This window comes from Epargyreus clarus, unplaced genomic scaffold, assembly GCF_041222505.1.
Source record: "Epargyreus clarus isolate Ecla_fem2 unplaced genomic scaffold, WU_Ecla_fem_2.2 ptg000033l, whole genome shotgun sequence".
Classification (NCBI taxonomy): domain Eukaryota; kingdom Metazoa; phylum Arthropoda; class Insecta; order Lepidoptera; family Hesperiidae; genus Epargyreus; species Epargyreus clarus.
The window spans coordinates 5,306,306-5,323,448 of NW_027332238.1; the positions used below are offsets into that span (position 1 = coordinate 5,306,306).

Here is a 17,143-nt window from a genome sequence, read left to right on the forward strand (position 1 = left end):
CTTTTTCCAGGCGTTCCAGCTTAGTATCTAATAGGAATCTAATCCTGTCTGGGGTTGTTTACACATGTCCATGGTCGGCAGTAGCCATTTACCATCAGGTGGACTGCATCGTACAAAAATACAGCATCATTAGATAATAATAAAGGATAGGTTTTAAGAAGTGATTGCCTAGTGGTTAAGAAACTCGCACTCTTGATCGAAACGTCTGGGGTTCAAATCCCAGGCATGCACCTCTTATTTTTCAGTTGTGTGCGTATTAGAAACTAATTATCACTTGCTTAAACAGTGAAGGAAAACATCGTGAGGAAACCTACATGGGTAATCTAAGGAAAATGTTTAAAGGGTATGTGAAGTCCACCAATACGCACTTATCCAGCGCGGTGGATTATGGCCTAATTCTTCTCATTTTGAGAGGAGCAGTGGGACAGTAATGAGTTGATTATGAAGGGGTATTAATGGTTTTAATGATTTTTTTAATTTTTGTAGAAGCTCTAGGCAAGCCAGGAATGCCAGATGAAAAGATAGCTGAACTAATATCAGGGGAAGCGGAAATGCTAAGAGAGGCGCATGTGATGGGGTGAGTAAAGGAGAATTTCCAACGTGTTGTGGTTATATGCGGCACTACCGCCACCTATATCTGACTTATAACATCAGTTTTAAACTGGTTATTATGGTTTATTTGCCATTATAAGGCTTTTATTTAAACAATGTGCTTAAAATGTTGATACAATGTTCTCAGGAGTAGCAAAATAATTTGGGATAATTACAGATGTGCATAAAATACCCAATATCTGCCGACTGGATGTGCATTTGCCTCTTTTGAAAAAGTCTATCAATCCAGCTGATGATGAATCAGTTAAAATCATAATCATTACAAACATTTCACAGATGTATCCATTTGTGCGTAAAAATGTTTTAAAATGTTCGTTTGTCATTTATTAGCCATTAGTTAATAATAATTCATTTTTTTTTTAAAATACGGTCGTCATTATTAATTTATCATTAATATTTAACTAATTAATAATTTGAAGTCATTTATTGTTCATTTTCAAATGAGTATATTGTATGGGTCGACTGCATTTTCAACCATTTTATCACAAAAGCAAAGGAAAATCAAATTTGAATTACTTTTAGAAAGTTTCAATGGATATTCTTTTGTTTTTTTTTTCAATACAATTTATGATTACATACATTTTACATTAGAGGGTAGTTGTAGTTGGATTCAGCGCCATGTAGTTCACACATCTGCACATATATGTCGAATTACATTTAACATTACCTATTACTGAAGTCTTTTTATTTTAGTATTTCATTAAAAAGAAAGAAAAATTGGCCTCATGTAAAAGTTACCTATTATTATCTTATATATAAAATTCTCGTGTCACAATGTTAGTTACCGTAATCCTCCGAAACGGCTTTACCGATTTCATCAAATTTTATATGCATATTCAATAGGTCTGGGAATCGGCTAATATCTATTTTTCATACCCCTTAGTGATAAGGGTTGTTCACCCTTAACATGTTTTTATTTATATGGCAATACAACGTTTGCCGGGTCAGTTAATCATTCAAAAAGTGCTCTGTAAAGAACCTTTTTTGAATTTAAAAAAATATTTGATTTATTAGCTAGTTATAATATATAATTCCGATATGGAATTAGGTATATAAATATTCAGCATTTTAGCAAAACTTTATTTGAATACAGCGCCATCTATTTCACACATCTGCTCATCCACATTATAAATTGTATAACATTAAACATTACCTATAATTATTGCTAAAATATGTCTTTCTATGTTACCATTGCATTATTTAGATAGAAAAATCAGCTTTTTATCAAAGTTATGTAACTCTTATAAGATTTTGGATTTGACTTTTATTTTAAGTTTAATTAGTTTAATCTAGTTCAATCATAAACTATTAAATAGGATATGAGAATTTGTGTAAAATATTACACATACAAATTAAAATACTTATATAATTGATACCTTTGAAGGTAGTTTCATTACAACTCTTGTCGGACACAACGCCATCTAGTTTGCTCACCACCAAATTCCATAATAAACTTCAGAAACATGCATTTAAATGTTTATTTCAATCAATTTACATATTTTTACAGTAACTTTCGTGGAAAACGTCATCTAACTTACTTATCACAACATTTCTTTATGCTTAGAGCTCTCTTTAAATATTTTATGTAACTTTTACAATTTAATAGTAATAGAATATTTTAATGATAACTTTCATTGAAAACAGCGCCATCTACCTCATTTATGATAGCATTTCTTTAAGCTTAGAGCTCTCTTTAAACATTTTTATATAACTTTTATAATTTTGCAGTAATACAATATTGTTTATCTTAACCTTTATTGGTAACAGCGCCATCTAGCAATCACAACATTTCTTTATGCTTAGAGCTCTCTTTAAACATTTTTATATAACTTTTATAATTTAGCAGTAATAGAATATTTGAATGATAACTTTCATTGAAAACAGCGCCATCTACCTCATTTATGACAGCATTACCTTAAGCATAGAGCTACTCGAATTTAAAAATTTTATAAAGCTTTTACAATTTAGGAGTAATACAATATTGTTTATCTTAACCTTTATTGGTAACAGCGCCATCTAGCCATCACAACATTTATTTAAGTTTACAAAGTAGCTCTTTTTATATTTTTAAAACTTTTTACAACTACACACTAATACAATATTTTTCACACAAAAATGGTTGAAAACAGTCTAGCTCGAGTGCTATCCACGCATATGCACCGAGCTGATGACGATTCCAGCGTGGACTTCCAGAAGATAAAGCCAGTGATAGAATCCCTGAAGAACTCTGAGGTCCTGAAGGCGTTGAACGAAGAAGTTTTAAGAGTAAGGGAAGAGAAGAAGAAAGAAGAGAAGAAGTGGACGACGTTCTTGCAGAAGCCGAAGCGGCCGCCGCCGAGACCTAAGTATGGGTACTACAGATACGTGGAGGAGGAAGATGTTGTGGAGGTAAATGTTAGATTTATAGGAGTATAGCAGACGAGTATGCCGAGTATGAAAGCCTGAAGGTAAGTGGCTACTGCCGCCCATTGATGTAATAATAATATAGGAGTACTAGACAAGTATGCATCTTCCTGATGATAAGCTACTGCTATAGGACATTTGTAATCAAGCCCAGATAGGATTAGATACCTATCTGAGGTCGGCCACAGATGCGTCGCCACTGAGGACTAAGCTGGAACGCCTCGGAAAAAGTCGTACCACACCCTTCAAACCAGAACACAGCAGCGTTATCATTGCTGTTAGAACAGAACCACAAAGGGTTCTACTACCTTCAGATTTCAGAGATTACAGATGTTCATATGGTACAGGTGCCATTTACCTAGTTTGGCCCAAGATGTTGACCCGTATGGCAAAGCAGTCACCATACAGGTGTCACACACAGAGTTACGGATTCAATCCCCGACCCAGTAAATTTGTTTTTTTTCTGGGTGATTTGTATATATTAGTATAGTGTGTGTGTGTGCGTGTGTGTATTTAATCCACAATACAGGGAATCTTAGGGTGTGGTTTAAAAACTATTTTCTTGATATTAAGTTGGCAATAGATTATAACACAGTTTAAGTTGGCAATACGATTATAATACAATTTAACACTATTTAAACTAAAAAAATACATAAATAATATAAATAGAATAAATGAGTCTAAACGCTGTCCCAAGAAAGTGGTCCCAAGATACTAGCAGCATTACTTCCTGAATTGACGAATAACGCATTAATTTGTTGGCCGAGGAAAGCTACAGCTCTTAGGTCACCGGAGGCCTCAATCAGGAGACAATTCTTAATAGAAATGCTTCGCTTCTAGCCCACGGTACCATCGTCTCGACTGCAAAAACAGTATTTTCCCTTAAACAGTATTTTTTGCACAATTTTATCTATGGGGCGGCATTGACAACGGCAATATTGGGCGGCACTCGGAACAATGTCTAACATTATTGTTCAGAGGGGCGGCACTTTTTTATTTATAGCTCTTTTAAATCTGACATTTCTGAGTCCAAGTCTACTGAATTTGATTGACAGGTCAATACCCATAAATAAACATTTTAAATGACACTGGTATTTCTATAGCATAAAGTTCCTTGTCTGTCAGTATTAGATATTTCCTGATTGGGAATTCATTTATCTTGTTATCAAGGTACTGGCAACCTTCCATCAATAACAATGGTCTGGCATTAAATCAATGAATTTCAATTGTTTTTTAGTATTTTTTCGATACTCCTTGTGGACGGTTGTCGGGTAAGTACCTAGTATTTCTTATGTACCTAGTATTTTTAAAGTATTTGCTAGTATGAGAAAATCTACTTAGATTTTAAAGTATGTTGCATGCTTTACGCAATAACTGTTATTTGATTAAAATGTAGAGTTACTTATAAAACTGTTAAGGATATATTTCGTAAAATAATTTGAGTGCTACAAAATAATTTTAAATATTTTTAGACGTATTAATTTTGAATATAAAATTTTATATAGCTAATTACACTGTTCCTTGGAAAGGATTTTTTTTTTTTATTTCGTCGTGGATATTTTTTTTTATTTGGTTATAATTTTGCCGTCCCATGAAAAGTGCCGCCCTGGGCAAGATGATACCCCTTTACTATGTATTGCTGTGTCGTAATTCAACCCGTGTCATATGTTTTAAACTATATTTAATACCTTCTTGAAATTCAGAAACGTGGTATTTAGCAACTAACAGTGACTCACCGTGGGTTAACGCCGCCCGGGGCAAAAATTGAATTCGTCGCCTGCTTAAAAATTGTCTAACATGCTGCCCGAGAGCTCAAATTGACCTTTAATTGACTTCCCATATAAAATACACGTTATTGTATAATAAGAAAATTCAGATTTTGCCGCCCCAAGCTACTAATGCTTTAGAAAGTGTTTCGTTATTGAGAGGAAGTGGCGAAAGAAAGTCCGTATGTGTGAAATTGAAATATTTTAAAAAGTAAATATTATGCAATTGTACATAATGGTATAGCCAGCGTAAAACTGCTAGTCCACTCTGAATATAGAAATGAATAGCGTGGCCATAGCAAATTGTATGACTAACCTGCTCGCAACAACTTCAGAGCGGACTAACAGTTTTGCGCGGACTATACATATAATTAATTATTTACGATGAATGGATTGTTCTCTATTGTATTTGTGCGGGATGATATGTTCGCCCAGAAAAAAAATCCCTTTATAAATTAAACTAAATAAATAAGGTTTTTCAGCAAATCAAAGGGAATTTACCGCAAGCACCATGTACACACGTTTGTGTGTTCGTAGAGGCTTGGAGTTTGCAAGTGCCAAGTGTGTGGATGCATTATTATACGTAGACAAACTATGGACCGCTGTGTCGAACATTTTATTTATATCTTGGCATTTGATTGTGTCTATTTATTATACAATATAGTATTTATAAGCCAAATATAGACTAAATAAATAGGTACGTGATTTATTTAAACATCTTTATTATTAGATTAATTATTGAATGTTGTATACAATAATTAAACTAACTATATATTATTTTAAGAAGAGAATATTCAGGCAAACATATAGACTTGCTAAGAGATATGAGTTCCTATAGGTGTGCATGTGTATTAGTTTGTTTGTACTCTTGACACCCACAGCAGGAATTTCAAGTGCAAGTAAAATTAGCCAAGTGCGAGTGAGAATATCACAAAAAATGGCAGTTCCTTATATGGCAACCCCTATTTATATTCGAGCTTTTTATTTTTAGTACTTGTTGTTATAGCGGCAACCGTTATGTAACCTACCTACATATACTCTGTAAAAATTTCAAGTTACTCTCTATTACAGTTCAAGATATAGAGCCCCGTGATAGACAGACCAACGGACATACGGACAGACAGTATTTCGCTATAGCTTACAAATAGGGTTCCGTTTTTACCCTTTGTGTACGGAACTCTAAAAACGGCTTGTTTTTTTTTTAATTTAACAATTTTACTTTTTTTCAGGAACCCTACAAGGTTAAGATAGTAAAGCAGCCAAAACCTAAAGTTGCACCAGATTATAAACCAGAAGTAAGTCTATCTAGATATAGATTTTAGACACTTTAAGGGAAATCTTCGTGGCTTGACTCCGAACCACCACTGAGGCACCAGCGCCACACCTGTTCCTGTTATAACAGCAATTGATTTGAAGTGTGGTAAAGGAGACGAGGAATTCCAACTTAGAAGTAGCAACACTGTGAGCTTAGGTAGAACTCTAATCCTATCTGGGATTGATTACAGATGACCATGGGAGGTAGTTACCATATTACTAATGCATTGCTACTCTTGACGACTAAGCTAGAACGCCTCGGTACATAACATAAGATTTTTTGCTTTTTTTTTGCAATTTTGGATGTAATTTTCATGATTTCGATTTGAAAAAAAATAAGTAACAAAAGGATTTACTCTTTTGCATTTTTACACTTTTTATTGTAATTCTCAGACGCGATAAAAATACAAATAAAAGAAAACAAAAAGTCTCACTAAAAATTCTATTCTCCAGGACTTCGACACAGGCCCGCTACCCTGGGAGCAACCCCAGCCGGAAATAGTCCCGGGCGCTCCCCCAATAGAACCCGAGGAACCCATTCTCATCCCCGAGGAGGGTCCCGAGTTCCTGGAAGCTGTTGATCCTACACCAGAGAGCGAGGTCCCCGATCTTGAGGACACAGGTATTATTGAAATATACAAATTTAGTAGTCAACCCATGTCAAATGTTTTCAAAGTGCCTATAAGTGGTAGAACCTTAGTGCAACATACAATATAGTGACAGAAAAATGACACTACTAATCTAAGAATAGCATCTTATTCGGCCGAAATCGGCGATATACGTCTTTACTCCAGTATAGAGATTTTATCCCTATGATAAATGTTGGTGAAACGTAAAATAGGCTTACTCGCGAGTAACTAACGACTTATTCTGGGAATAAGATTTATACGACGTTGGTGAAATCGGCCCTTAGTGGTTCAACTAAATGGCATGGTTTTAACTTGATCACAGCTTAAGTAACTATCAACGGATCTATAAAATTAGGCAACGTTATGCGGGGTGTGAAGTGGGATGGGTGACCGCTAGTGGCAAAGTATGATTTTATATTAACAGTCAATGCAGGGTGCGCTTCCATGCTTCGAAGGGCAAATCAGGTTTAATTACAGGAGGTAAAAAGTAATGATTTTTTATTAAGGGATTTTATGAGGATTGGATTGATTTTAAAGTAATTGTGACTAATAAAGAGAAATAAATTTAGAGATGTTTGGCTATTTCTCTATAAATAACGATATTTTTTTCTAATTAGGAATACCTCTACCCCCACCACGACCACCCAGTCCACTACCTATAATTGAGCTTCAAGAAGAACACATAGAAGAAGCACCACAACAGCAGTTTGAGCCAGCACCAATAGAAGAAGAAACAGAGGAAGATATGGACGGGGAGCAGTTAGCAGAGCAACTGCTGAAGAATGTGCAGAAGATGGTTGGTGAGTAAAATTTAAGAAACTCCTTAAAATTTAAAAAAAACAGGGATATAGTAAAGTGGAAGGAAGAAAGATAGAAACTGATGAAGCTTTTTGAAATGGAAAAGGAGACAAAAAAAGCAAATGAGATGTTTAACAAACAAATAAAAGAAGTGAAGGAAATTTGGCAAAGGGAGATCTCCCGCCGGGCTAGGTGATCGTGCCAGAGAGCGACCGTGCTCCGACAGTCTCAGTTCGGAGCTTGAATATATGCAAGATATTTACAAAACTTCGATAGCGAGATTCAAAAACTCGTGGCACCATCTCTTGATAATTAGAGGGAAGTCGCTACAGAACTATTAATAAAGCATGCATACAATAATATCTGTCACAACTTTGAAATTTTTAGTTTTCATCCCCTACTACACACACAGTTTAGATCATTAAACACACACATATTACAGAGATAAGACCATTAATTATACTATTTCCTCATATTCCTTCAGATCCAAACGCAACACTAGAACAACAGCTGGCGCAAATGCGAGCCCAGATAGCCGCGTTAGCCCAGCTGCCTGGCGTCATCCAGCAGACCCTGGACTTGGTGGCGCGACAGATCAGCCAGCTCAGTTATAAGGTAACCCAGAGGAAGTTTAGAGGAAGCCTGTGCGAATGAATGTGGACTTAGATATGAGGTGTCCATTTTGGCCCTCAATAGTGGCAACGCATCGGGCAAATAGATTTCATGCATTAGGATCCGTTCAGACAGACCGACTCGGAGAGGAGAGCAGATTCTTATCACGTTGGAAACAGAGTTTTTAGTACCTAATTGTGTTAAGGTTTACTCATGTACAGGTGCATGTGAACTTCTTTTGTCATTGAATGCTTGAACGCGCTTCGTGTGAAATAACAAGAGGAGCCGACCGGCTCTGACTGCGTGCTCATTCTTCCTCGCGCAGCCGATCGGCTCCGATTGCGAGAGCAGATCGAAGGTGATAGAATCCTTTGTGGTTCGACTCCGGCGGCACCACCGCCACACCTATTTCTACCTAATAACAGCCGTGTTAGGCGCTGCTGCGTTCCGGTTTGAAGGGTGTGGTAAGGGAGACAGACTTTTTCGAGGCGTTCCAGCTTAGTCCTCAGGGGTAGCGGCGCATCTGTGGCCGACCTCAGGTGGGAATATCTAATCCTATCTGGGGTTGATTACAGATGTCCATGGGCGGCAGTAGCCATTTACCATCAGGTGGACTGTATGCTCGTCTGCTACTCCTATATTATAAACAGCCAATCTATGTGAAATAGTTGGCGGCTCCGCTCCGGCCAATTCCAAGCGTATACGATCCGGGCTGTGTGAAAATAAAATGCGGACTGATGCTCTCCGAGCCAGTCTTTGTGAATAATGATCCGCATTAAACGGAAGGTCGTTCCCGGTGGACTACAAATATATATTTCAAAGATTTTTTATCCTAACGCCCTTTGTTTTTTTTTTTGTCGACATATACGTTCTGATGATCTTTCGGCGATGATTTCTTTGTCTTTACGAATATTTCAATTAATTTTATACTTTTTTCTACTGTTTTTTTTAACTACGATCTACTTACCACTTTTAGTTCGAAAGATCGGCTATAGGCAATAGTCATTCCTAAGTAAGATTTACTACTAAGTGTATCGTTTATTAAAATCAGTTTCGCTCCTTTACATATGACTACCACCCGTGGTTGGTCACAGAACTCACAGACTGCCTAGAGCAGTTCCCTACTGATTATTATCCAATTTTGTCTTCTTTTGCAGGAATCTGCGAAGACGCAAGCGCAAGAAGAACAGCAGTATCAAGTAACTGAAGAGACATATGAAAGTGGTAAATATATCTATCATCTTCTACATTTATAAAAAGACTTGTCCTGACTGACTGACTGACTACATCATCAGCCTAAACCCCTGCAGATAGTAGCACGAAACTTTAACAGTCAGTTTCTTTTATGACGTGGGTATGATGCTAAGATGATAATGGGTGCTGATAGAAGTTTTTTAATGTCTCATCTCTAGGGAAAGTAAATAGAGATGGAAAGTTTGTCTGAATATCCACAAATGTTAATGTAAGCTCTATGAAACTTAGTAGTGTAAGTGTATTTGGCTTTCTAGTTAGAAAGAATTAAATGCCAATTAGAAAGTTTTATGGAAAATGATCCCCTAAAGGGTTGAAATAAGCGGCGAAAATTCGATTAAAAATCCGCCAATTTTAAAGCAAGATCTGTAAAACTTAGGATGTTCCTAGTAATTTATTTATTTATGAAGTAGTAAACAAGTATGCAATCCACCTGATGGTAAAATCATCCTAGAACCAAGTCCATAAAGAACAGTTTCTGAAGCTAATCACATGCGTTGCCACGTTTGAGAACTAAGATAGTCTCATATCAGCGTCAGTTATAATCTAGAATTAATTTCCTTCTCCTGTTACAGAAGTCGAAAACCAAGAAGCAGAAGAAAGACAAGAACAAATCCAAGAACAAAGGCAAGAATACGAACAACCGACTGTGGAGATCACTGAGCCTGAGGAAGACCAAGTGAGAACAGAGGAGAGACAAGAAGAGCATGTCCAAGAAGAGAGTAAGACGATGTTGTCGGAAGAAGAACTAGCGAGAAGGAAAAAGCAGGAGGAAGAAATGTTGGCGGAGCAACAGAAGATTGAGAAGCAAAGAAAGGTATGTTTTAATAGATTTAGATTTTTTAATACTGAAATTATTTTTAATCTTTTCTTGTTATGCTAAGTAAGAATAAATATTATATTTTTTTCTTTCTTAAGTTAATTAATATAAAGAGTATTATACTGATAGACAACTAATGAATAAATTCAATTAGTATTGTAATTCAAAATAGCGGCATTCCTATTTCTATTTCTCGATCTGGCTATTTATATGTCTCGCTGTTTTTTTTTTTTCATTTTTTTATTTAGAAACTTAACATACTTATTATGTGCAAATATTTTTTTGTTTAAAGGAATTAATGGAACAATTTATTATTTTTTTATTATTCGACTCATAATAATCAGTTTTATATTGATAATGGTTATAATTATAAAAATATAATTTATTTTAATCTTAGTTACTAAGATTATACTAAAACTTAGTATCAATTATAATTTAATAATGTAATAAATGTATCGAATGTTTTTATTTTAATCTAATTTAACATTCATATTTAATCAATACATCACAAAAATCAAAAATTTCGAAAAAAAGGAGGTCATGCAACAAATGAAGCTGGAGCACGAATCCAGACAAGTAAAGCAGCGCCCGACCCCTCGCGTCAGCAAGCCCAAGCCCATGTTCGGGCCCCCTGTCCCCGTCAACAGGCCCCTGGTGCTCCCTGGGGGTCGGAAGTGGAGGAGACCCCAGGATGTGTATGATGAGCAGATGATCGCTGAAATGATCAACGCGCACTCTGAAGTTATACAAGGAAAAGCCATGGGGTACTTATTGTTTCCTTACTTGTCTGATTTGTATTTTGTGTAACGCTTCGGACACTGAAGGACATAATATATGATATATTTTTAAGAATACAAATTTGGGTGTAGCGACCCCTAAAGGGATCGTTTTAATGACACTTAAATTTTGACATTTTAATTTAGCACACGTTTGCTAGATACTTTAGACGTCTATGATTTTAGACTAAAATTATCGCGGAATTGAGACATTTTATTATGTAACGGGTACTCACGATATGCGTTTTTTATTGCCGATATTTCAACCCAGTTGCATGGATCGTGGTCACGGCGAAACTGAGGTGGACATTAGACGTCATTCGAAAGCTCAGTGTCACTCAACGTGCTATGCAGAGAGAGATACTCAGTACGAAACATACCGAATAAGCTAGTTTAGAAGCGGTGACGGGCCAACCACATCACTCAAAGGTCCGATAACCGATGGGGAAAAAAGGTCCTCGAGTGGTGACCACGCTTAGGCAAAACGAGCATAGGTCGCACTCAACCAGGTGGACCGACGACCTAAATAAGACGGTGGAAAACCGGGACGGGCACGGGCACGGGACCGGTTGGAGTAGGGCCAATTAGGGCTATGTCCATCAGTAGACCAAAGGGCAGGTTGGATGCTAGGAAATTATGTAATTCTGAAAATATATTTACAAAATAAGATAAGTAAGGAAACATATTCTATTTTATGTTATTCTGTAGATTCATAGTGTAATTATTATAGGGCCGTATATAAGGAAAATATAGTTTATGGACATATAAGTATATGATGTATTGATAGTTGCGTTGTTATTATGATATCTAATGGTTTGGTAAGATATTGGTCTAAGATCCGAAGCTAAATCGAACTGGACCGAGCTGATAATAGAATGAAACTCATTTTAAAATGAAATTAGTACATTGGGTTATACATTAAAAATGGGTTTGCTAAAAAAATCCTGGACAGGAAAATTTTAATTATTTTTTGAAAAATTAAAATTTAATTGAAAATTAAATTTTGCAACATCAAGATAATAAGAAAATTCTATTCTGAGTGAATGTTAAAAACATACAGAATGTGCAGGCTTTGGGTTGCCTATTATTTACGTGGACGAACTACTGGGTTGTCAGGTATAAACAGGTATTTCGCTGGCAACTACTTTCACTCATGATGATAATAGATAAAATTTTATATCAGTAGAAGCGCTGTTTTATTGCGAACACATTGATATAGGGTTGTCTGCAAAATGAAAATTAATTTTTCAAAAAATAATTAAAATTATCCTGTCCAGGATTTTTTTAGCAAACCCATTTTTAATGTATTACCCAATGTACTAATTTCGTTATAAAATGAGTTTCATTCTATTATCAGCTCGGTCCAGTTCGACTTAGCTTCGGATCTTCTACTATATGGAAACCTAAAAAAATGATCTTCAATTAGTTGCTCTGGTTTATTTGTGGTTGGTTATAAATAAGGTCACCATACCAACGACCATCACTTAGGTACTATTTTATAAGGGACAGAATTAGATGTCTAATATGGACCTGATATATTATGGCTTTTAATTGATAAATATATTATATAATAAGAGTTTTATTAGTGTAAATTTAGTGTTATGTTAACGTATATATATATGATATCATTATAATCATTATTTACATTATTTTAGGCCATCATTCGAAAGCGTTCTCCTACCATATGACGACAGGTTTGGCATATTCATACATATGCATCAATGCATGGAATTAAATAGACTTTATAAATAAAAATAGTTTTCAGAAAGTAAATTACTGCCTTGTAATATAAATCCTTCTGTAAATATAAGTTTGAATGTATATAATTGTATCAAGTTTATTTTTAAGATGTTATGTGTAGGTTTTGTTTCATGTAGGTGTTAAATTTAATAAATGATCATTACATTGTAAAATTAATTGTAAAATGGTCATTTATTATAACGGTGACTAATCATAAATTGACGAAAACGAAATGAGAACGAATGTACGACTTAACATTGAACTTTTTAAATCATTATATTATATTTTTTAAATTATATTCTATATGTTATTGCCATGAATTTTTTTTATTATTTTTTTATGATCATGTAATAATTAAAGTTTTATTTACAAATGTTATTATGAAATCGAATGTATAGAAAATATTTTTTTCAATTTATATAGCTATATGTATATTCTTGTAGACGTCCTATGATGCTAAAACTTTAAGTCATGGACGACCCGCGTGGCGGAGCGGTCGCCATACCCGTCTGACGCGCAGAGGGTCCCGGGTTCGATCCCCGGCCTGACATATATCTAAATGATGACTTTAGATTTCTATTTCTGGGCCTGGGTGTTTGTGTATTTGTCTATGTGTGTGTCCATGGCACCCACGATACAGGGAATCCTAGTGTGGGGCTGTGAGTGTAGAAAGCGTTTATTTATTATTATTTATTTATTTATAATCGCTTAGGGCAAAATTTTAAACTTAATATGGCTCTGATAGTTTGTCAAATATGTATATAAAACTTAGCAGGGTTCCGTTTCTACCTTTTGAATACGAGACCCTAAGTTATATATAAGTGCAAGTGTTTTCGTGTGTTGTGTGTTCACGAGTGGTTTTTGTTTGTTGCATGTACCTTTCGCGGTGGCAGATTGAGCACTGGAACCAGATTTGGCCCTGGGGGAACACGAAGTCATTCTGTAGGAAATATAGGTATATATCACATCATAATTTGATATACATTTAGTGCATTGTGCCTAGGGGGATAGTAATTTGATTTGTTCCTCGCACGGTTAGGTTAATAAAAAATAATTCTTAAAGAATATTATTAGAATTGATATATAAATGTTACATAAAAATGGTTTAATTTTAAAGTTAGTAATTTGTGAAAGAGATAAAGATTAAATTAATTGAGTTTATTACATGTTATTGAATGGTGATTTTAACTACGTTTTTATTTAAATCTATCGTATTTTAGCTCCTTAGAGGTCATGACGGGGTCAAGGTATAAAATTACTTATGTTTTAAGCTAGCTTAGGAATTAAAATTATTTATAACGACTGAAAAAATACTTAAAATTAGTTTATTGATCTGGCAACCATTATTTTTTAAATGTCATTAAATTTCTTAAGCACTTGAATCTTTTTGTTTATCAAAATTATTTACAAGTATTATTTTTAATCCTGGATATGCATTAGTTATTATATAAATCCTGGATATGCATTAGTTTTGTATGAATTATGTCGATTTTGATTTGTGTCCCAATTATTATTAACATAAAACAATGATAATAATTATTTAAAAAAAAAATCTATTAAGCTTGGCCCCTAGTATTATTAATTAACCTTATTTAATTATATTTCTTAAGTTTAGATTAAGTCTTAATAATCTTTTTCCAGAGAATCGAACTGCCACTTGGTTGATTTCCACGCCCTATACGATACCTATGTTAAACCCTATTACAAATTAATTGAAGTGAGTGCTGAATACACGAATCTATTATTAAGGAATGAGCATTATTCATCTATTGAGCTAGTGTTGCTAGCTTTGTATTTTCTCCCTGAAATTGGGGGTAATATCAAACGTTTAAAGGGAATATACATTGACTTATTAATAATAATAATAACAAAAATGTCTTAACTAAAATTACTACTTACTAAAAATAATTTGATATATTGTTATAGGATGGATAATTTTGTTTTTATAAAAAAATAAAGTGTGAAATAAAAGCTCATTTCTTATAAATAAATTCACTTTAGAAGTTCCACTTAATAATTCGGATAAATAAATAAACAAATAATTATCGAGTGACTCACGGTCGATGTGATTATTAAGTGGAACGTGTGCTACTAATCCAGTGTTGCTGTGTTTTGATTTTTACGCACATAACAGAAAATTTTCTACATGCATTCGTGTTTCAAACATTACATACATTAAACATTTTGTCATACATAAAACATATATACAACAATAGATTTCTTCACTTAATAATTAGAAAACATTTAAATTAGTTTCAATATTGCTAAATATTTTCAATCAATATTTTAATCATTACTTATGCACCTAAAGTACATAAGGTAACATTTTCTTTTTATAGACATTTTTGAGTCTTCATTTATCATGTTACATAATTCACAGTAATAATTATTATTCAATTTCAATAGTTTAATTAAAATGTATTAATTTGACTGCCGTAAATATTTTATAGTTATTAGGCCTGATTTGTAGATATATCAAAATGTAAGAAATTAAATTATAAAATTCGGATTAATAGCTATTTTTATAGTTCTGAGTGACCAAAGATTAATGAATCTTTTACACTCCAAAAAATAATATTATCATACACGCAAACTTTAAAATCGTGCTGTAATACTAGAAGCATAATGGGTTGTTTAAAAATGACCATAAGGTCCCATGTGTCCTATAATATGTCTAGCGGTAACAATCCGTTCACCATCAAGTGGACTGTTTACTTGATAAGCCATGAGCTACAAAAATAAACACTTAGAAACAGAATAAATAACCAAAAAACAAACTAAACTGTAACAACAAACTCCAACCTAACCTAACCCCAACTAATACTATCTATCGCCCCAGGATCAACTTCATGAAATACGAGAAGCCGCCCGTAAGCCTGGACCACCTGCAGCGGTCGGAGGTGTACAAGGTGGTCCATAACCTGGACGAAACGCCGCTGAAGCGGGTCGAGACGCTGACACCTGTCATCGCAGAGTCTGATTATAGAGAGGTGAGCTCTATTATATTCGTAGCTCGTAGACTTAGAAAATCAGTGTATTCAAATAATAAATAAATTTGACAATGTATTCGTATAATATGACGATTTTTGTAGACTTAGAAAATCAATCTATTTATTTTTTTACTTACCGAAGACCTAAATTGACAATATGTAGTATGATGATTTTTTTATAATATAGGCGTAGTAGACGAGCATGCAGTCCACCTGATTGTAAGTGGCTATAGCCGCCCATGAACATCTATAATCAACCCCAGATAGAATAAGATATTCCTACCTGAGGTCGATCACAGTGCGCCGCTGCAGACTAAGCCGGAATGCTTCATAAAAGTATGTTCTTACTGCACCCTTCAAACCAGAACACAGCAGCTTAACACTTCTGTTATAACAGAAATTGGTGTGACGGTGGTGCCGCCGGAGTCGAAACAGAGGTTTCTACCACCTTCAAAGAACCTTCACCTTCCACCGTTTTGGTGGAAGGGTCTGAATGCCGGCTTACTTATATAAGACCCTTATATAAGACCCTTTTAATCCGAACTTTATTCAATTGTGTTTTATCTTTTCCAGAGAGTCCGCTCACTCTCACCCTTCCCTTCAGAGCAGCGTGTGACCATCCCTCCGCAGCTACAGCCCTGAACCCACTGCCAATACTCAGAACAGATATCCAGTAAAACCCTTAGGCCCTTCCACAAATATTTAGATGCTACGCGACTGAGACCCGAAGCAATCGCCTACTGATGTTATTATTCATTCGTACAATAAAAAATTCCAAAAAAAATCATATTTTAATAAGTTATGATATGAAACAACAACATTAAGCATTACTTTATCAGAATACAATGCAAAAAGGTATATTTTTAATAAATTTTGAGCAATAAAAAAGGTATAAAATGAATACTTTTTGAGTTATCTCTCAATAATTGTAATTAGTAAAACAAAAAGTGGAAATTTTGACGGCTTTGGACATATTCACCCACCTATGGACATTTTCGTATGGTAAGCATACCTATTATTCGTGTTTTAGTCGCCTAGCTTATAAATGTCTGTGGGAGAAAGCCTTAGTCATTTAATCTTTCGCTACTTAACAATAGATGGCGTTACGATCCTTAATCACGATATGAAAGATTTCTTAGCCTAAGTACAAGCTCAAATTTGAGAACTTCCAATAATTGACAATAGATGGCGTTTTATCCAGTAAATAGATTGAATGTAATCTTGAATGAGTATGATTCCTACCTTAGATATATGATCATTTTATAGAATTATTCCAGTGATAAAAGATTATAATTTATTGAATGAATTTAAATAAATAATTATTAAATATATAAATACTTGATATCTGTTCTGTGTTTATATGTTGTTAATGTTTTGTAATCTGTTTATTTATTCGTTTTGAAATAAATTGCTTTTAACTTTAAATTGAGTT

At 34.4% G+C, this 17,143-nt stretch overlaps 1 protein-coding gene across 6 annotated transcripts; it reads left to right on the forward strand.

The window, feature by feature from the left end:
* Positions 1-486: 486 nt before the first annotated feature.
* LOC140755591 (uncharacterized) lies at positions 487-16,614 on the forward strand. 6 transcript variants are annotated; one of them, XR_012103810.1, is made up of 12 exons: positions 487-577; positions 2,742-3,000; positions 6,011-6,076; positions 6,549-6,717; positions 7,342-7,524; positions 8,007-8,137; positions 9,292-9,358; positions 9,961-10,202; positions 13,615-13,676; positions 14,363-14,438; positions 15,561-15,711; positions 16,285-16,614. XR_012103810.1 is itself a non-coding variant. In XM_073090875.1 (12 exons), exons 1-11 carry the CDS (start codon positions 507-509, stop codon positions 14,431-14,433), a joined length of 1,551 nt encoding a protein of 516 aa, XP_072946976.1. In that variant the 5' UTR covers positions 487-506; the 3' UTR covers positions 14,434-14,438; positions 15,561-15,699. The 6 variants fall into 6 exon arrangements, 5 of the variants coding, with proteins under 5 accessions (XP_072946976.1, XP_072946974.1, XP_072946978.1 ...); XM_073090875.1 differs by lacking the exon at positions 16,285-16,614 and adding an exon at positions 10,740-10,969 and having other exon boundaries at positions 15,561-15,699; XM_073090873.1 differs by lacking the exons at positions 13,615-13,676; positions 14,363-14,438 and adding an exon at positions 10,740-10,969.
* Positions 16,615-17,143: the final 529 nt, after the last annotated feature.